This window comes from Nycticebus coucang, chromosome X (assembly GCF_027406575.1).
Source record: "Nycticebus coucang isolate mNycCou1 chromosome X, mNycCou1.pri, whole genome shotgun sequence".
NCBI classification, from domain to species: domain Eukaryota; kingdom Metazoa; phylum Chordata; class Mammalia; order Primates; family Lorisidae; genus Nycticebus; species Nycticebus coucang.
The window spans coordinates 185,011,263-185,032,285 of NC_069804.1; the positions used below are offsets into that span (position 1 = coordinate 185,011,263).

The window sequence follows — 21,023 nt, forward strand, 5'->3', positions numbered from 1 at the left end:
TTCCAGGAATGCTAAAGTACCATGGCACCAAGAAATATGCAAAGGTCATGAGGCCACGTCTTGGCTTCACTGAGTTTAAGGAGCAAACCCAAAGGAGGTACCTGAAGGCAGGAGAATTTGAGTACCGGGTAGAGTGGAGCTGGTGGAAGCCCCAAGAGAGGATGTGCTTCCTAAGAAGAGTAGAGGGATAGGGGCAGGGGTCCATGGTTGGAAACTGAGGTGAGGCCGCAGACCTGGGCATTAACAGGTAATCATGGAGCCAGAAGTAGCCAGTCTGTCTGGAATACTCTTATCAAGAGGGAGGCTATAGCCAGGCAGACTAAGGAAGGTCAAGCACTCAGAGAAAGGGAGGTTTGAGCAGGCAAGAGCCAAGCTCTCCACAGGCACCTGCAGCTTGTGGGGAGTGAGGGGGAGTGAAGCTGAAAGAAGAGGCACAGGGTCACCCCAGGCCCACATGCCCAGAGAATGCCCCCTGGGAGGAGGAGCCCCCATGGTGTATGTTGCCACACTTGGGTCCACTGAGTGGTCTGCCCCTCAAGGAGACTCCAGTTCCAGGCCTCAGCCCCGAAAAGCCTACCCTGGCTTTCAGAAGAACCAGGCAAGAAAGGCAGATTTAAGCTTTGGGCTGCTTCCCCACCTCCCCACCCCAATCTGAAAATCCTGACCCTTGGGTCGGTATGCGGACACTGGGCAGTAAAGGGAACAGAGAACACATAAACCTGAGGGGTTGGTGGGGGCAGGAGTTTGCTTCCCAGCAAATCCCTCTGAGCTGCCTTCAGAAGAGCTGGGAGGAGGGCTAAGTCCCAGGACCAATTAAGAGATCAGATGGTGTAGAGTTTGGGATCTTTTGAGGTGAGGAGGCCTGGGCTGATCCCACAGGCTGGTATAAAGTGACATGACCCCTCAGGCAATGTGCCGGGGCTGGCGGGCATCAGGGGCACAGCTTTCCATAGCCATGGCCCAGCAATGGGGCCACCAAAGGCTCACAGGCAGACAGCCTCAGGACACCCATGAGGACAGCACCCAGGGGAGCATCTTCATCTATACCAACAGCAACACCACCAGAGGTGAGCGAGCAGGCATTCACTCTGCCCAAGGGGATCTCTCTTCTGCACACCCCCACTCACTGCAAAGGTCTTTCCCTTACCTTTTATGATGACATGAACAGGGGGCTTCCTTTCCTAATATAAAAGGGCATCATAATATTGAATATGCCCTTTCAAACCCTTTGAGAACCCAGGTCCCCTCCACTGTGTGCTACTGGTGAGCTCCCATTACATGAAAACACCCTGAGTTTCCTGGAGAAGGAGTCGTGTTTGTCTTTACATCTACTGAAGCCAGAAGGAGACAAATGCCTAGGATCCTGCTGACTGGGTGTCCCAAAGGAGGACACTGAGACACCTGAGGGAAGGGGAGGGCCTGTCTGCCCCACAGGGGGAAGCTGGGGAAGACAGCAGGAGAAGGCAAAAAACTTTCTAGAATCTTAGGGTCCAAAGAGATGGTAGTAGTCATCTGGTCCAACTCCAGCCTGGGACATGTAGCCTTTAGCTGCACACTTCAGTGGGAAAGAGGTTCACTTAGTGCCCAGGGCAGCCTTTGAAGCAGTCCTGGGAGAGAGATCTAGGCCCACAGAGAGCTGAACACTCATCGGGTCTGCCCAAGCTCTGCCCAGTCAACCAGCCTTACATGTGGGCCTTCTGGGGAGCGGAGGATGCTGCTGACACCTCTCCCTGGGTTCTTCCAGAAGCCACAGTAGCTCCTTGAGTTGGCAGTATCCACGATGGGTCAGCCAGGGATGAGTGCTAATTAGCAACAGGGTTCTCGAGCTGAACCGGCTGAGTACCTGCAATGTGCCTCGACGTGACTACTTGTGCCCCAGAATTTCCTTGATGGAAGTCCCCTGATTTCATTGACATATACGTTTTTTTCAAATTTTGGGTTGTGGCTCAGTGCCCATAGCTCAGTGGTTATGGCGCTGGCCACATACACCAAGGCTGGCGGGTTCAAAGCCAGCCCAGGCCTGCTAAACAACAATGACAACTGCAACAACAAAAAATAGCCGGGTATTGTGGTGGGTGCCTGTAGTCCCAGCTACTTGGGAGGCTGAGGCAAGAGAATTGCTTAAGTCCAAGACTTTGAGGTTGCTATGAGCTGAGGCAAGAGAATTGCTTAAGCCCAGGAGTTTGAGGTTGCTGTGAACTGTGATGCCACAGCACTCTACCCAGGGTGACATAGTGAGACTCTCAAAAAAGAAAAAAATGTTGGGGTGATTTTCTTTTTTGCAAAACATCAACCATCCACCAAAGTAGAGACAAGAGTACAATAGACCCCAGTACCTGTCACTCAGCTTCCAGACTGGTCTTATTTCATCTGCAACCCGCCCCCACTAATCCTTTCTTTCTGATTGTGAAAGCAAATCCAAGACCTCTTTTCTGCTGTAACTTTTCAGTATGTGCCTCTAAGACAAAAGGACTCTTAAAAACATGACCACAATGCCATCATCACACCTAAAAGTGAAGCAGTATTTCCCGAGTCATCCTCACAACCCTAGTCAGTGTTGTGAATGGCTCGAGTGTTTCCAGTTGGCTTCAATCAGGGCTCTAACACAGTCCACACGTTCAGATTGATTGATGTATCTTTTGATTCTCTTTGAACGTAGGAGTTCCCCTTCCATCTCGCAATTTATTTGTTGAAGGAAACAAGTCGTTTGTCCCTGGACTTTCCCACACTTCAGACGTTGAATGATGGCTTTTTTGACTCTGCTTATTACCATTTTTTTTTCCTGTAAATTGGTACTTGATTTGAAGGTCTGATCAAAGGCAGGTTGAATTTGTTGGTGTGTTTTGGCAAGACCAATTTATTAGGAAACTATCTCTTTTCTGGGGTGAGGCCCCACCAGTTAAACCATGGGGGATGCAAAATGATGACATTCTGATGACACCTGACTCTGTCTTTATCTATTAGCTGTCTACTTTGATAAGGAAAAACAGGCTCTCATTTATACTCTTGGGTTCCCTAGGGTACAGTGTACATGAGAGGTGGGATAAATGCTTTATTCTTCCCTTCTGTTTCTGTTTTCAAAATAGCAACTTGCTTTCTCAGTAGATGCCAGTGGGTTTTACATCTGTGAGTCCTGTTCTTGAGGGTTTGGGGTACAATAAGAATTAGAATTTCAGGCTTGGCGCCTGTGGCTCAAGCAGCTAAGGCGCCAGCCACAAACACCTGAGTTGGCGGATTCCAATCCAGCCCAGGCCCGCCAAACAACAATGATGGCTGCAACTAAAAAAAAATACCTGGGTGTTGTGGTGGACGCCTGTAGTCCCAGCTACTTGGGAGGCGGAGACGGGAGACTCACATGAGCCCGGGAGTTGAAGGTTGCTGTGAGCTGTGATGCTACAGCACTCTACCCAGGGCAACAGCTTGAGGCTCTGTCTCAAAAAAAAAAAAAAAAAAGAATTAGAATGTCAAATAATTACTCATTTGTTTATCTCACAACATACACACAATAGTCTCTAAATAACAACACAACACTGCCAGCAACATTATGATTACTGAAAACTTAAGATTTTTACAGGTCTATTTATCCTTAGGATATAAGCCACTACATCATGTAGTCAAACCAGAGAGTTTGCGATTCTTTTAGAACAGTCCTCTCTATGTGATTATGCTTCTGAGGAGACATGCATTAGTTTCTTTGTTTTTATTTTCAGGGATTTATTTTTAAATTTTAATTTTGTTTTATAGTTATATAATAAAATAGCTTGAAGTTTCCAAATTAAAATCTGGGAAAGAAAGTTTAATTGAGAGGAGGAGCAAGGCAGGGTCACCCGACCTCAAATTTGCCTATTTCCCTGAAAAAAAAAAAATTCTCTTTGTACACTTTGCTGTTGCTTCCTCCTTCTCCCAGGTAGATCTGAGGCCCATTGTATACCTTCTTATGTGATTTGTAATAAAAAATGATACTTACAAAAAAAAAAAGAAAGTTTAATTGAAGAAGTCTAGCTTCTGCCTCCCTCCAATTCCCTCCATCCCTGTATTTCTGAGAATCACTTTGCCTGAGAGTTGACCTTTTTTTTTTTTTTTTTTTTTTGTCGCCCTGGGTAGAGTGCTGTGGCATCACAGCTCACAGCAACCTCAAACTCTTGGGCTTAAGTGATTCTCTTGCCTCAGCCTCCCAAGTAGCTGAGACTACAGGCACCTGCCACAACGCCCGGATATTTTTTGTTTCAGTTGTAACCATTGTTTAGCTGGCCCCGGCTGGGCTCAACCCACCAGTGGCGCCATAACCACTGTGCTACAGGTGCCGATCCAGGAGTTGACTTTGATTCTCTTGCTCCTTTCTTCATGAAATCAGTTCTGGAACCTTCATGAGGGAGGAGCAGGCCAGGAAACCACTCTGGTTGCTAGAAGCTTCTATCCCCTCCCTGACTGTTGCTTGGACCTGGTCTTTCTTTTGCCCCTCTTGTCTCAGTTTGGACTCCATTGGTTGTCAGGAAACTGTCAGGGACTCTGCTGGCTGCCTTGTTTGGAGAAATTGTAGCATCTAAATTGCTCTACTCCCTTGCACTTTCCCATGAACTAGAGTATTCCAAACACCTCTGTTTCACCCGCTTTCAAATTAACCTGCTGTGCTTTCTGGTAATGACCTGTTGGCAATTTGGGAGTTTTCTGTTCTTGGGTCTATCAGCAGCCCCATTGCTCCCTTCTGCACAGAGACTGCTATTACACATGCCTTGGGTTGTCAATAGTCTGTCACTATTGCTCTCTATTGGGGGTTTCTGGGGATCCCGTACCATCTAACATGGTTGCCAATATTGTTAATGGTTTCTAGGAGCTCTCCACATTAGGAACAAATGGGCCCCATGCACAAGAGGAAGTTAGATGTCATGGAGTCCAGTTGTGTTAGAGGTGAGATTTACCTGTCTCTCCTAGCCACATCTAGAAACTCCCCATTTTTCTGAAATTAGTTTGAATTGTATTTTTGTAACACACAACTAAAAAAATCTTGATAAATCCAGGGGACTCTCCATGTACTTTCATAGAAATGTCATAAGGCCTAATATGGCAGCAGAGACTGTGGCTTTTAACCCCTTTAAGTGTCCTACCAAAAATGATGATGGTGGAAGAGGTCCTTCCAACACAAAGGGTATAGAGCCACTGCGTCACAATAAAGATGAGTTAACCCTCCTTTTTATTCTGTATGGATTTCCTAGGCTTGTCATGGAAAAATACTGGCATCTGAGTGGCTTAAACAACAAAATGTGTCATATTCCAGTTCTGGAGGACAGAAGTCTGAGATCAAAGTATCAGCAGAGTTGGTCCCTACTAGTGACTTTGAAGGAGAATCTATTCCATGCCTCTTCCCAGCTTCTGGGGGTTGTTGGCAATCTGTGACATTCCTTGGCTAGTGGAAGCACTACCCCAACCTCTGAGCGATGTTCTATGGGTGCAAGTTTCCCCCTTTCATGGAACACCAGTCGTATTAGATCAGGGCCAACACTAATGAATCCATTTTAATTTGATCACCTCTGTAAAGATCATATCTCCAAAAATGGTCACATTCTGAGATACTGGGGATCAGGACTCCAGCATGTGAATTTGGAACACAATTAAACTCATAATACATCCCCTCATTAATTCATTTTCTGAGCATCTCCAGTGAGGAAAACAAAACTCGTATTTGTGTCTTAGTGCCAGTTACTATACAAAAGTACCAGTGGCTCCCATAGCACAGTGGGTACGGCGTCAGCCACATAGACCAAGGCTGGTGGGTTCAAACCTGGCCCAGGCCAGCTAAAGTCAGCAACAGCAACTACAACAACAACAACAAAAAAAAAACAGGCCGGTGTTGTGGCGGGCGCCTGTAGTCACAGCTCCTTGGGAGGCTGAGGCAAGAGAATTGCTTAAGCCCAAGAGTTAGAGGTTGCTGTTAGCTGTGACGCCACAGCACTCTACTGAGGGCGAGTTTGTTTTCCTCACTGGAGATAGTACGACTCGGTCTCAAAAAAAAGAAAAAGCAAATACCATTGATCCGGTGACTCTTAAACAACAGAAACTTATTTTTCAGAGTTCTGGAAGCTGGAAGTCAGGATGCCAACATGGTTGGGTTCTGGCAAGGGCCTTCTTGCCAGCTGCAACTGTCAACTTCTTGCTGTGTCATCACATGGTAGAAACGGAGCTAGAGAACTAGAGAGCTCTCTAAGCCGGCGGTTCTCAACCTATGGGTCACGACCCACAGGAACTATATTAAAGGGCTGCAGCATTAGGAAAGTTGAGAACCACTGCTCTAAGCCTTCTTCAATATGGGCACTAATCCCATTTGTGAGGTCCCCTACTGCTCCACTTGCATGGCCTAAATCACGTCCCAAAGGCTCCACCTAATCCAATCACCTTGGGGATTAGGATTTCAACATGGGAATTCATGAGAGATGCTTCAATACATGGTTGAGCATGACAGATGTGAACAGTGGGCTTCCCAAGGGGCTGAGTTGACATTAGCTGGGGAAACTGGAAAGGCTTCTGTAGGGCAAAGCCTTCTGAACTGGGCTTCACACCATGAAAGGGTTAGTCTCGGGGTGGCAGAGGACTTGACTCTGGGCTGGGGAGAAGAGGGGGCAAGGGCATGGGAGCACATGCCCCTCCAGGGTGGCTCAGTGTGCTGGGAGTGGGGAGTTGGTGGAAGCAAGTGGAGGAGAGTTCTGTCTGATTCAAGGTGCCAGTGTGCGTGACCAGCAGGCAATGGTCTCTAGCTTAAGGCACAGGGTGGATGGGGAAGTTGTCTGAGGATGGGCAAAGCTGGAGGGAAGGAGCCAGTTGCAAAAATGAAGGTACTGAGCAGGAGGGTGGGGAGGGCCGTAGTGGTGCTGTGATGGAGCAGGTCAGGGTGAAATTGGGGTGCTGATCCAGGTGAGTGATCCTGCTGCCCAGCTCCTCTCTACTCTGTACCTCCTGCCTCCAGGCCCCTTTGAAGGCCCCAACTACCACATAGCTCCCAGGTGGGTGTACCACCTCACCAGTGCCTGGATGATCTTTGTGGTCATCGCATCCGTCTTCACTAATGGGCTTGTGCTGGCGGCCACCATGAGGTTCAAGAAGCTACGCCACCCTCTGAACTGGATTCTGGTGAACCTGGCGGTCGCTGACCTAACAGAAACCATCATTGCCAGCACTATCAGCGTTGTGAATCAGATCTACGGCTACTTCGTGCTGGGCCACCCTCTGTGTGTCTTGGAGGGCTACACCGTTTCCCTATGTGGTAAGCTAGTCACCCAGGCTTGTGGGAGGCCCAGCCCAATAGACGAAGAAATACTTTCACGCAGTGGACCTGCAGTGCATGGTGTGAGGTACAAATGCATAGGGAGACAGACACACAGAGTCATCGGAGAGGTGGGAGGAGGGGTTCACAGGGTTCTGGAGGCTTCCCTCTGAGCACCCACTTTAAATTTAGCTTGATAACAATAGGGGGAAGTGGGAAAGGGGGGGATGGGTAGAGGGAGGGGAATCGGTGGGATCACACCTGTGGTGCATATTACAGGGGTATTTGCGAAACTTGGTAAATGTAGAATATAAATGTTTTGGCACAGTAACTGAGATAACGCCGGAAAGGCTATGTTAACCACTGTGATAAAAATGTGTCAAATGGTTTATGAAGTGAGTGTATGATGCCCCATAATCATATCATTGTATACAGTTATGATTTAATAAAAAAATTAAAAAAAAAAAATAAAAATAAATTTAGCTTGCTTGAGTCCAACACACCCTGAGTTCCTACTCTTGAATCAGGCTCTGACCAGGGACAGCCAACTTGGAGCTGTGGGACCAGCAAGTGAGGAGACAGACATAGAGCCAGATAGGACAAAATCCCACCCAGGTCAGGGGTGCTTATCCTTGTGGCTCCCCTGGGGAAAAGACATGATTCTCATTAGAGCTCTCAGGATGCTGAAACTAGAGCCCATATCCCTTTCCCCACCCCTATCACTACCATCTTTGTGGGCAGCTCCACAAGAAGAGTGGCCAAGGAGAGGCTGGAAACAGTTGGTCCAGGCAGAGGAGGGGACACCTTGGAGGCCTTGGATGTCATGCAGGGGCTGGGACTTTATCTCAGGGGAAGGACACTGGAGGTGGGAGGCCCACTTGCCTTGCCCCGCTCTTGACTGCCCCACACCACCCCACATGGCTGCTTCTCATCATGCAGATGATGGCCCAGACCAGGGAAGGTTAGGCAGAGAAAGTCCATTTCCCACATCCAAGTGCTCTGCAGTGGGTGTGGCACCAGTTGGAACTCAGCCCTTCCCTGTATCTCTGTCCTTGTCTGTCTCTGCTTCTGCCAGGGTTTCCCACTTGCCTTTGCCTCTGTTCATGGTCTGTTCTTGTAGCACCCAGGTGCCAACCATCCAGTACTTATCCACTAGCTTTGATGTCACTCAGATGCCCTTGTCCCTCTGGGACGCCTGCAGACCCTATCTCAGAAGAATGCTTACAAGTGCGTGAAGTGAGCTCTGTAGGCTACAAAGGCAGCCAATTATATTGAAAAATTGTTATCGAAGTATTAAATATTAGTTAGTAACACAGGCTTGCATTAAAAGTACTAGTATTTATTAGAAGTATTTGTGACGGGCTCGGCACCAGTAGCTCAGTGGTTATGGCGCCAGCCACATACACCCGGGCTGGTGGGTTAGAACCCAGCCAGGGCCTGCTAAAAACAATGGCGGCAACAAAAACAACAACAACAACAAAAATAGCCAGGCATTGTGGTGGGCGCCTATAGTCCTAGCTACTTGGGAGGCCAAGGCAAGAGAATCGCTTAAGCCCAAGCGTTTGAGGTTGCTGTGAGTTGTGATGGCACAGCACTCTACCCAGGGCGACATACTGAGACTCTGTTTCAAAAAAAAAAAGTACTTGTGACACCATTCTGTACTGAAGTATTAAATAATAGAATCTGGCCTAACAAAACTACTGAGATTTCAAAGTAGCAATGAATAAAAATGATATTTCGGAATGTCTGCCACCTCTGTAAATTGATGTGAATACATGTGACTTCTCTTGCTGACTGAGTCATGGGTATTGCTAATGCTGCTATGTTCATAATGGAAGGAAATGCCAAGTGTCCATTAGACGTTCTTGGAAAGGAAGAGTGAGGGAGTGGAGGCGGGAACGTGGGCATGAGGTGGAAGGAGGGGCACAGATGACTAGACATATCCTATTTCCTTGCTCTTGGCTGGGATGACAGCACCTCAGTGTGGTCATGCTGGTATGGATGTGGCCATCAAGAGTTCTGTCAGTGGCATCAGAAGTAGGACTGGTGGATGTCAGGTACAGGGCCTCATGGCTCTTGCTTGCTTCCATCATGGGGATGGATGTGTGCAGGTTGAGGAGAGAGCTCCATGAATTCAAGGTTCCCAGCTTCAAGATCCCATGACTGAGTTGGCAAGAAACTCAGTGGCCAAACCAGGAGCTTGGACCTCCTGTTCCAGAGGGAAAGCAACTGAGGTTAAGAGAAAAGAAAAGGTCAGGCTCGGGTGGGAGGAGAGGCTCACAGGGTTCTGGAGGCTTCCATCTGAGCACCCATTTTAAATTTGGCTTACTTGAGTCCAACGCACCCTGAGTTCCTACTCCTGAATCAGGCTCTGACCAGGGGCAGCAAGTTTGGGGCTGTGGGACCAGCAAAGGAGGAGACAGACATAGAGCCAGATATGACAGAATCCCACCCAGGTCAAGAGTTCTCACACTGTGATCCTAGGGCTCTGGGAGGCTGAAGAGGGTGAATTGCCTGAGCCCATGAGTTTGAGACCAGCCTGAGCCAAGTGTTAGACCTCCATCTCTAAAAATAGCCGGGTGTTGTGACAGGTACCTGTAATCCCAAGATACTTGGGAGGCGAAGCAAGAGAATAGCTTGAGCCCAAGAGTTTGAGGTTGCTGTGAGCTATGATGCCACAAAACTCTACTGAGGGCAACAAAGTGAGACTCTGTCTCAAAAAAAAAGAGACAGAGAGAAAAGAAAGGATGGTGAGGGGGGGAAGAGGAGGAAAACCGGAGAAATTGAGGTACTGGGTCAGTGGGAAGCAAGGTGGAAGAGACAGAATGAGATGGGCAAGGAAAGAAAAAGAAATTGATGAGCCAGCCACTGACCAAGCCCAGAACACCCTGAGCCAGAAAATACTTTTTGGAGAATCAGGTCTTACAGCTGGAGGGACGGGGACACCTCTCTATCTTGAAAGCTGTCAGCTGTTCTGGAAAGAAAGAGGTGATATTGGAGGCTGTTTTTCCTTTGCTCCTGCTCAAAGCCATCTGTCTGCTCTCCCCTGTAGGAATCACAGGTCTCTGGTCCCTGGCCATCATTTCCTGGGAAAGATGGCTGGTGGTCTGTAAGCCCTTTGGCAACGTGAGATTTGATGCCAAGCTGGCCATTATGGGCATTGTCTTCTCCTGGGTCTGGGCTGCTGTGTGGACAGCCCCACCCATTTTCGGTTGGAGCAGGTAAGTGTGAAAGGGTGCCAGGAAGGTGACTTGTTTGGGATGGGGCAGGGAGGGTCAGACTTTGTGCCTTTGAGGCAAATCACTTCCTGTGTCTGGGCCCCATTGAGTTTGTCATGTCTATGAACGAATGAACCTGTTTGGCTGCAACATAGAACTCAGAAATGGGCTCACTGGTCCTGGAACCTCTGGAAACATGTTTCTTCCAAGCATGAGCAGCTCAGGCCATTGGCACAGCTGTAACTGAACTCAGGGTATGTTTGGATTCCAGACCTTCTTGCACATTTTGCCTACCTCCCAACCCTACGTTCAGAAGTTACTTAGGTTGCAATTACACTTGTACCTATGGTTCATTCGTGTCCTGGGCCAATTCTTTGGGGGAAGACCCAAACTTCTGAGTAAGTGGCTTAGATGTTTGATTGGAAGGAAATAGACAGGATGGCATTTCACTGTCTTGCTGGACAACTTCATGAGTAAGGTTGCATGGTGTTTGGAGAGGGAATGATCTTTTGTCAGTAAGCATCCATCTTTCTGGGAAACAGACCTTGTGAAAGCCTGTCTGCCTCTCCCATTCTCCTCCCACCAGCTGCCAAGCACGAGCCTCGTGCTGCATCTGATGGAGGCACTACCCTATGTTGTTGCTGAAAGGTTATGGAGCTAAAGATGAAAGATCATTCCAAGGTGAAAGACAAAAAGAAAACAGAGGCCTGGTTTGTGCAATTAAAATGGCTTTATTCCACCTGGGTGCAGGTGGGGTAAGATTTTCAACCAGGAAGAAAGCCACACATGGGTAAAGGCAAATAGGAGTTTTAAAGGTCAGGAAGGTCGAGGCTGGGACATTCCCTTTCCTGGGTTGGACATCTGTTGTACGGGTGTGGGTTGGCCTATTTACCTTTCCCAGGTGGGACATCCAGTGGGGTAGGGTAGGTGGTTGACCCATTCACCTTTTTTAGGTGAGACATCTGGTTGGAGAGGGTAGGAGGTTGATTCTTTTAGGCAGGTCCACCCTATTTGAGCAGGGTTTGACCCTATCATTACAGTCTTTTTTGTCTATTATAAGGAGGTGGGATGATGGGCGTGGTATCTCTTTAACTACTTCCTTCAGGGAGAGGGGCTGCGTGGGCTACTTGTAAAAAGAATGGGAGGGGGAGAGGAATAGGATAAGGGAGTGGTGTTTACAGGAACTCTTTGTTTTTTTTCAGTCTGAGCTGGTTGGTATCCAGTAAGTGAGGATATGAGGTGTTTTGGGGTGACTGTCTGGCTAATAAATTGAGACATGAGGTGGAAGGTTACTGGTTTGAAACTGAGAATGAGAAAAAGTTGCAGTGACCTTAACAGACAACAACCAAAGAGGAAGATGGACAGTGAGAGGCGGGAACAAGTTGGAGTTGCCAGGGCTGCCAGCAATCCTGAGAGGACTTTACTGAGCTCTCTGCTCTTTTTTTCTTTTTTCTTTTTTTGAAGTTTTTGACCGGGGCAGGGTTTGAACCTGCCACCTCCGGTATATGGGGCACCCTACTCCTTTGAGCCACAGGCGCAGCCCTCTCTCTGCTCATTTTTTAGAGGATTTTTACAAAGTGGCAGTGTGGATGAAGTTGCTCCCGTGTTTGTTAGAAAAGAGAAAAAAAGAAGAAAAGAGAAAAGATCGGCTTGCCTTCTATAAGAAAAAATCCCCTAGAGTTCAGTTTTCCAGGATGACGTCCAGGAGGTATTCTGATTTTCCAGAGGTCGTTGGTCTTTCGCAGCTAGGCTCAGGAGGGAACTTCAGCCATGTTCTGAGAGTGTCTGCACCGGATCTTCAGAAAGACCAGGGCAGCCAGACCTCTGCAGGCTGGACACATTTTGGGGTGGGGGGTTGGATTTAGGGCACTGCTTTGTCCGGAAGCCTAGTTTGCTGCACATAAAACATAATCCTGATCGTGAGGAAGATTTTGTTTTTTTTCGGGATGCCTCGAGGAGTTTCAAGAAGTAGCTGCTTGCTTAATGGCAGAAACCAATACTGGAGCTCTGAGAGGCACTGCCAACACCTTGATGGCCAGATCAATGATATCTCCCTGGGAGATCTAAGGGACCTGGGGGAAATTCTGCCATTTTTTTCTACCATGGGGGGCAGAGGGCGGGTGGGTGATGGTGGGATGGGGTATTATTTAAGGTAAAGATATGGACGTGGGGATTGGAGGGCAATGAGAATGGGTGGCTGATAGGAGTTATAGACGGAAGAGAGGTATCCTACACAGAAACTTCCTGGGTGTTCTGATTGAGAGAATGGAGGGAGAGAGGGTTGGAGAGGAGCAGTAGGGGCTGTGGAAGGGTATCAGGAGAAGCTGGTGTTACCCATACCAGGAGAATCTGAGAGGGTTCACAGGACGAACACAGGGAAGGAATGTTTCAGAATATGAGAAATGCCTGGATAGAAGGGATCTCTGACCATTTGCCTAATTTTTGACAGTAATTATTGAGATTGGTGAGAATTGAGAGATCGAAGGTGCCATGTTGAGGCCACTGCAAGCTACTGTCAAGTTTGTATGTAGGCCAAGCAGTATTACAGAAAAAAAAAAAAGAGACATTTTGGTTTGAGGTCAGGATAGAGCTTTAGAGGCTTAAGATTAGTCAAAAGGCGGTTTAGAGGTGAAGAAGGGGGAATGTGTGACTCTGGAGGTAAAAGACAGCTTAGAGGTGAACAAGGGAAGTCTGTGACTGGAGGTAGGAAAAGAAATGAGATTAAAGGGAAAATGTAGGAGGAAGGAGAAAGTCCGAGAGGTTTCCCGTTTTCTTTCGTCTCACCAGAAGAGTCCATTTAGCTGGGTCCGATGGGGTATACTTCGGCTCCCCAAAGGGGCTTCTCCCCATCTCGGGTTTCAGCACCAAATGAAAGGTTACGGAGCCAAAGATGAAAGATTATTCCGAAGCACCAGAGGAAAGAAAAAATTGCCCGGTTTGTGCAATTAAAATGGTTTCATTCCACCTGGGTGCAGATGGGGTAAGATTTCCAACCGTGAGGCGGCGCCTGTGGCTCAGTTGGTAAGGCGCCGGCCCCATATACCGAGGGTGGCGGGTTCAAACCTGGCCCCGGGTGAACTGCAACTGAAAAATGGCTGGGCGTTGTGGCGGGCGCCTGTGGTCCCAGCTACTTGGGAGGCTGAGGCAAGAGAATTGCTTAAGCCCGGGAGTTGGAGGTTGCTGTGAGCTGTGTGAGGCCATGGCACTCTACCAAGGGCCATGAAGTGAGACTCTGTCTCTACAAAACAAAACAAAACAAAAAAAATGATTTCCAACCGTGAAGAAAGCCACACTTGGGTAATGGCGAATGAGGGGGAGTTAAAAGTCAGGAAGGTGGGGGTCGGGACATTTCCTTTCCTGGGTTGGACATCTGTTGTAAGGGTGTGGGTTGGCCCATTTACTTTGCTTTGGTGGGACCTCTGGTTGAGGAGGGGAGGATATTTAGGGGTATTGGGGCGGGGTTTGACCCTATCAGTCGTCCAATTCCTACGGCCGCCTGGTGAGCTACCCCTTTAATTACAGTCAGAAGAGAGATTCAGGTCTTCATAGCTGTTCTTAGAAGGTCAGGACAGGGCTGGCACCTGTGCCTCAGTGAGTAGGGCGCCAGGCCCATATACCGAAGGTGGTGGGTATGAACCCGGTCCCGGCCAAACTGCAACAAAAAAATAGCCGGGCATTGCGGCAGGAGCCTGTAGTCCCAGCTACTCTGGAGGCTGAGGCAAGAGAATCGCCTAAGCCCAGGAGTTGGAGGTTGCTGTGAGTTGTGACACCACTGCACACTACCGAAGGCGACAAAGTGAGACTCTGTCTCTAAAAAAAAGAAAAGAAAAAGAAGGTCAGGGCAAGAGGGATGCGTGAGACCTAAGTAAGCGCAGGAGTTACCAAAATCCTACCCAAGGGTTTTCTTTTGAGTGATAAAAATGTTCTGGTAGTAGATGGACTAAATGCTGCTGAACCATTCACTTCAAAAGAGTTGACCTGGGGTGGTGCCTGTGGCTCAGTCAGTAAGGCCCCGGCTGAACTGCAACCAAAAAATAGCTGGGCATTGTGGCGGGTGCCTGTAATCCCAGCTACTCGGGAGGCTGAGGCAAGAGAATCGCTTAAGCCCAGGAGTTGGAGGTTGCTGTGAGAAGCCCAGGAGTTGGAGGTTGCTGTGAGCTGTGTGAGGCCATGGCACTCTACCGAGGGCAGCGCCTGTGGCTCAAAGGAGTAGGGCACTGGCCCCACATGCCGGAGGTAGTGGGTTCAAACCCAGCCCAGGCCGAAAACTGCAAAAAAAAAAAACCACCCAAGTCCACAGCCACCCACTTTAGAACTGGCGCTGGCTCCTCTCTCCAGGTACTGGCCCCACGGCCTGAAGACATCTTGTGGCCCAGATGTGTTCAGTGGCAGCTCATACCCCGGAGTGCAGTCTTACATGATGGTGCTCATGGTCACGTGCTGTGTCATCCCGCTGAGTATCATCGTGCTCTGCTACTTGCAAGTGTGGCTGGCCATCCGTGCGGTAAGCCCCACAGGCCTGGCCTCACCCCCCACAGTGGCAGGACATCCATGTGAAGCCAGAGAATCACCCTCTCTCCTCCAAGCTGTTCTGCCCCTAAATGAGTTCACTGAGACTCCTAAACTTTTTTTTTTTTTAATACTCAGATAAGAGGATTCTACCCCTGTAAGAAAATATTAAGATCCAGTGACTTATCAGGCTGTTCCAAGGCCGGGTGAGGTGGCTCATGCCTGTAGTCCTAGCACTCTGGGAGGACAAGGTGGAAGGGATTACCCTGATCTCACAGGTTTGAGACTAGCCTGAGCAAGAGCAAGATCCCATCTCTAAAAAAATAGCGGGGCATTGTGGGGGGTGCGTGTAGTCCCAGTCACTCGGGAGGCTGAGGCAAGAAAATAGCTTGAGCCCCAAGAGTTGGATATTGCTGTGAGCTACGAAGGTGACAAAATTTGTCACCTCTACTGAAGGTGACAAAATGAGACTCTGTCTCAAAAAAAAAAAAAAAATTAATCAGACTGCTCTTCATGCTGGCTGCGGTCTCAGACCAGGCTCCCTTGTTCTCAGTCCTGGTGGGGTGGGAAGGGACTGCTCACTCTTCCTGGAGGGGCTACCCTTTCCCTGCCCCAGGACAGCTCTCTTGTGGTGGAAATGCCAACCTCCCCCATGGAGCAGAGGGGAGTGGGCAGATCAGCAGATGAGACCGGCATCTCAAAAGGTGTTTTTAAAAGGCTGCCACTGGGCTAGGCGTGATGGCTCACGCCTGTAATCCCAGCAGTAGATTGCCAGGTAGATTGCCTGAGTTCCAGACCAGCCTGAGCAAGAACAAGACCCCCATCTCTAAAAATAACTGGGCATTGTGGCAGGTACTTGTAGTCCCAGCTACTTGAGAGGCTGAGACAAGTGAATCGCTTGAGCCCAAGAGTTTGAGGTTGCTGTGGGCTATGACACCAGGACTCTCTACCCAGGGCACAGACTGAGTGAGACTCTGTCTCAAAAAAACAAATAAAAATTTTTTTTTTAAAAAATAGAAGGCTGGAGTATCCACTGGAGTATCCTGTCTCTTTCATGGGGCTGTTGGGGCAGACCAGGGACTGAACTCCAGTGTGCAGTTAGTTTTCCCCAGCCCCACTCCCCACCTTCCTGTGTCTAACACTCTGCCCTGGGAAGGTGATCCTGTCCACAACCATTGGTATCATGCCCACCCCCTGTCCAGTGGGCCACCACTGGAGCTCAGAGGGAGGGAGCTTGGGGCCTGGAGAACTGCGAGCTCTGTTTTCCCATCAAGCAGAGGAATCACCCTTTGTCAGTCAATGCCCCTATGATCACATGATCCAGATATGCCATGTGTTAACTGGCAGGAGCCTACCTGGCATGGGTGGTAGAAGGCTTTCAGGGTCGTGCCTTGCCAACTTGGTGCTACCTCTGCCCACAATGAATCTGAATGGGCTTCTAAGCTCCAGGATGTGGCCCCAGCCCTGCTGTCTCGGCCTTCCCAGGATTCCAGCCTTTACAGTCCCTCTTTCATCTCCACTCAGCTGCCTGCCGTCAGTCGCTTGCCTATGTAGTCAGTGTCTGGCCTCTGTGGCTTCCCCTCCCCCTAGCCCTAGAGGCCATTTGCCTCTTTCCTCCCCCCAGAGAGGGCTGCTTTCAGCTTCCCTTGGGAGGAGTATTTATGCCTCACAATGAGTCCAGGAGCAGGGTTTAGTCTATAGATTAGCAGAGCCTGGTCCAGAAAGCCTAAGAGGACCAGGGCCAGTGGCTCATGCCAGTAATCCCAGCCCTTCAGGAGGCCGAGGCAGGAGGCAAGAGGATCTCTTGTGGCCAGGAGTTTGAGACCAACCTGGGCAACATAGAGCGATCCCATCTCTACAAAAAAATATCAAAGTATGGCTTGGTGCCTGTAGCTCAAGCAGCTAAGGCTTTAGCCACATACCCCAGAGCTTGTGGGTTTGAATCCAGCTGGGGCCTGCCAAACAACAATGACAACTACAACCGAAAAATAGCCAGGCATTGTGGCGGGCGCCTGTAATCCCAGCTACTTGGGAGGCTGGGCAAGAGAATCGCTTAAGCCCAGGAGTTGGAGGTTGCTGTGAGCTGTGACACTACAGCACTCTACCCAGGGCAACAGCTTGAGGCTCTGTCTCAAAAAAAAAAAAAAAAAAATATATATATATATATATAAAGTAGCTGTGTGTGGTGGCACGTGCCTGTAGTCCCAGCTACTCAGGAGGCTGAGGCAAGAGGATGGCTTGAGCCCAGGAGTTCAAGGCTATAGTGAGTTATGTTTGAGCAACTGTACTCTAGCCTAGGTGACAGAGCCAGACCCTTTCTCTAAAAAGACAAACAAAAAGAAAAATAGAAAGCAAGCCCAAAGTCTTTATTGCTCTAGCATTGCTATTGGGCAGGCAACCAGCTACTGGTTTAGCTAAAGAAACACCAACTGCTCCCTGCTCCATCTTGCTAGTGCTTCATTCTTCACCCTGTGATAAGTTTGGGCCTCCAAAGCTAAGCCTGAGAGAGGCACCCAAACTCCTACCAGGCTAAATCCAGAACATGGAAGGCTCTGGTGGTCATCTTAGTTCAGGTCCAGCTGCTTGCTGCCTCAAAACCCAAAAGAAATGCCCCGGAAGAGCGTGGGTGTGCTGGAGGCAGGTACTGTGACTCAGGGTGGAAGCTGGCTGCTGGCCGGCAGGGTTGGTATAGCTTGGGGGGAGGGGCTCTCCTCCCTCTCACGACTCCCTATTCCTGGGTTACCAGTTTATTGCTGCCTCCCTGATTCAGTGCCCCACTCGCTGTCTCTATATTTCTCAGGTGGCAAAGCAGCAGAAAGAATCTGAGTCCACCCAGAAGGCTGAGAAGGAGGTGACACGCATGGTGGTGGTGATGGTCCTCGCTTACTGTGTCTGCTGGGGACCCTACGCCTTCTTTGCATGCTTTGCTGCTTCCCACCCTGGCTATGCCTTCCACCCTCTGGTGGCTGCTCTGCCAGCCTACTTTGCCAAAAGTGCCACTATCTACAACCCCATTATCTACGTCTTTATGAACCGGCAGGTAAGTAATGCCATTGGCAAATCAAACTCAAAATACTGTTTATCCTGGAAGAAGCCAGTGATGGCTTCCACCTGGAATTGTGTCTCCAGTGAGGAGCCCACGGAGCATCTGTGGGAGGCTGTAAACGAGCCTTCAGAAAGATGACCGGGAAAAGGCTCAGCATGTGCCCCGTCCCCAGCCCGAGCTCCATCTGGCCTTCAGCAGAAGGCTCAGGTATCATTTTACACTCTCAGACTGAGGGTGGTATTTTCCTGAGTGTGTGTGCTGTGTGTATTCTTCTGCTCTGTTGGCCTTAGGCTATGGCTGTCAAGTTTCAGGGGCTCTCCTGGAATCCAAACACTCTGGGACTTTGCAAACATGTGTACATTCACCAGTGTGCCTGTGTTAGTTTTATAGACTCAACTCTTCTCTCAGCTTTCATCTTCCCATTTTCAAACCATTTCTTCTCAAATTTGTCCTCCTATAAGTACAAAAGTAGGCCCTTCTTGGCTGCACTCACCAAGAATTTAATTGTTTTCATGAGTTCATGGTTTACTTCAGGAGGGAACTACTCTGGTCTTGCCTGAGATCTTGTCCAGTGGCAGCCATCATTAGTTGGTACATTGGGCCTCAGCAGCAAGTTGCTCATGGCTCATAGATTCCTCCTGATAGGTTCAGTTGACCTTACAAGGTTCATCATCCAAGCGCACTTCATTAAAGAGCGGCTGCCATATGACTTGGTGACCAGAAAGGTTTTCAGGGGCCTCCCATTTCACGAGACCCAATGCACCCCTTCCAAGTGACTCTTCTTTGCTCCTTTATCTACAGCCACTCAATGGCTCCATGCTCTTTGGTTTTGTCTTGAATCACACAAACCAAGTACAAAGTCTGTACGATGCATTAGGCACAGATTCTTACTGTTAACATCTGAATAGTAAGTAGGACCAAGTCCACAATTGATTTTCTTTCTTTTTTTTTTCTTTTTTTTTCACAATTGATTTTCTAGGAACTTCATTGTTGGCACATTGACACCCAGAGAGTGTAGTTCAATCCCTGACCCCTGTTCCCTGTCTTTCATGAGGATTTTTTAGTCTGGTTTCAGTTTTTGGAATCCTACACTATCTTGCAAAGTACTGTCTTTATTTGATTCTTTCCATTCTCCCTTCCAGAAGGCCCTCTCCCAGATATCCCTGCACTTCTAGACCTCTCCAGGCTTTCAAACTTTGCTTTCACCCTTCCACATTGTTATCCTGTCCTGCTGCATTATGAGAGTTTTCTGAATGATGTTCCATGAAGGCAGTGAATTTTGCTCTTTGTGGTCACTGCTGTGTTCCCTCAAAACACAGAGTCTGGTGTACAGTGAGAGCTCAACAAGTAGATGTTGAATGAATTACCTGTACAAATTCCTCAGCCTTATCTTCCAGCTCTTCAGCTGAGTCAATTCTGCTGTTAAGACCATTTCTTATGTTACTAATTTCAACAATTATATTTTTATTTTTGAGAATGTTGATAATAGAGGGAGCTGAAGGTAGTGAAGTGTAGGCTTGGAATCTTTAGGGACCGCCTTTGGGCTGGGCTCTCAAAGCATTGAGGTTAGTTCAGTGATGATGTGAGACATAATTTGAGAAGTTAATATGGTCCAAAACCAGCAAAGAGCAGACCCTTCCTCGTTCCAGAAGACTCTCTTGGTTGAACAGGTAAGATAGGTAGCTAGATCACCATTTACCAAGGCTTGACCTCACCCCAAAATTGATGGGCTGGAAAAAAGATGACAATCACATTCCTTTTCACTAAAATGACTCTGAGCCTCTTGACAGTCTGGAGTCAGGTTCCTGTAAGCATGAACCCATGAGCTGACATGGTGTTTGGTCAGTGTATGAGTGTCCTGAGGCTGCCATACCAAACTACCACAAACTCAGTGACTTAAATAGCAGAAATTGATTATCTCACAGTTCTGGAAACCAGAAGTCCAAAATCAAGGTGTCAAAAAATAAATAAATAAAGGTGTCTCTGCATGCTATGTGTGTGTGGGGCACCCTATACCTCTCTCCTAGCTTCTGATGTCTGCTGGCAATCCTTGGTGGACCCTGACTCAAAGACGTGTTACTCAAGCTCCACCTTCTCTTCGCATGGCTTTCTTCCCTCTGTGTTATGTCTCTGTGTCTAAATTTTCCTCTTTTTGAAAGAGCACCAGTCATTGGATCAGGGCTCACCGTACCATAGTATGACTCCATTTTAATGCACATCTTAATTATATCTGTGAAGACCTTATTTCCAAATAAGGACACATTCTCAGGTTCCAGTGGTTAGGAATTGAGCATATCCTTCTGGGGGACACAATTCAACTCACAATGGTCACATTAACTGCTAAATTAGATGATTTAGATGACCAGCCTGTGTGCAAGGAGTAACCTGAGCCTTCCTCCATTCTCCTGATGGGATTCTGAATAGCAGAATGAGTGCCCCAAGCCTTACCTTTAACACAGCACACTGGCCCCTCCTGCTCTGCTGAATGACACTTTCTGTTCTTCCAGTTTCGAAACTGCATCTTGCATCTTTTTGGGAAGAAGGTTGATGATAGCTCTGAACTCTCCAGCACCTCCAAAACAGAGGTCTCGTCTGTCTCTTCAGTGTCACCTGCATGAGGTCTGCCTCCTACCTGTCCCATCCACCAGGGCTTTGGCCACCTCTCCCTCCCCTTTTTCTCTATTCCTGTGAAATAAATGGAATTTCTCTTTGCCAAAACCAACAGTCACAGAGGCTTTCACTGCAGTCTGGGGCCACCTTAGCCTCTGAGTGTTCAGGCCCTGGGCCTTGGGAGGGTGTGAGGTGAGTAAAGAAGAAAGCAGTGCTTCATAGACTTTAATTTTTTCCAAGACTCATGTGTACAGGTGGTATGAAAGGATCATGGTGAAGTGTAAAGTGGGTGTCTGCACACATCTCACCAGGCTGGTGGTCAGAAAATCAGAAAGTGAAAACTGCTAAGTGACTATGGGGGTAGGGACTGAAGGAGGGCAGAACT

General features: G+C 48.4%; 1 protein-coding gene across 1 annotated transcript; it reads left to right on the forward strand.

Moving 5' to 3' along the window:
* Positions 1 to 955: 955 nt before the first annotated feature.
* Positions 956 to 20,746, forward strand: OPN1MW3 (opsin 1, medium wave sensitive 3). Its single transcript, XM_053579709.1, has 6 exons — positions 956 to 1,067; positions 6,959 to 7,255; positions 10,308 to 10,476; positions 14,812 to 14,977; positions 17,783 to 18,022; positions 20,536 to 20,746. The coding sequence occupies exons 1-6, from the start codon at positions 956 to 958 to the stop codon at positions 20,644 to 20,646; spliced, it is 1,095 nt and encodes a 364-aa protein (XP_053435684.1). The 3' UTR covers positions 20,647 to 20,746.
* The last annotated feature ends 277 nt before the right edge of the window (positions 20,747 to 21,023 follow it).

Bases quoted from the DNA above. Each gene is read 5' to 3' on its own strand.
- OPN1MW3 (XM_053579709.1), top strand. From the start codon at position 956: ATGGCCCAGCAATGGGGCCACCAAAGGCTCACAGGCAGACAGCCTCAG. The intron at 14,978-17,782 runs GTAAGCCCCACA...TATATTTCTCAG, and splicing joins TGTGGCTGGCCATCCGTGCG to GTGGCAAAGCAGCAGAAAGA. The intron at 18,023-20,535 runs GTAAGTAATGCC...CTGTTCTTCCAG, and splicing joins ACGTCTTTATGAACCGGCAG to TTTCGAAACTGCATCTTGCA.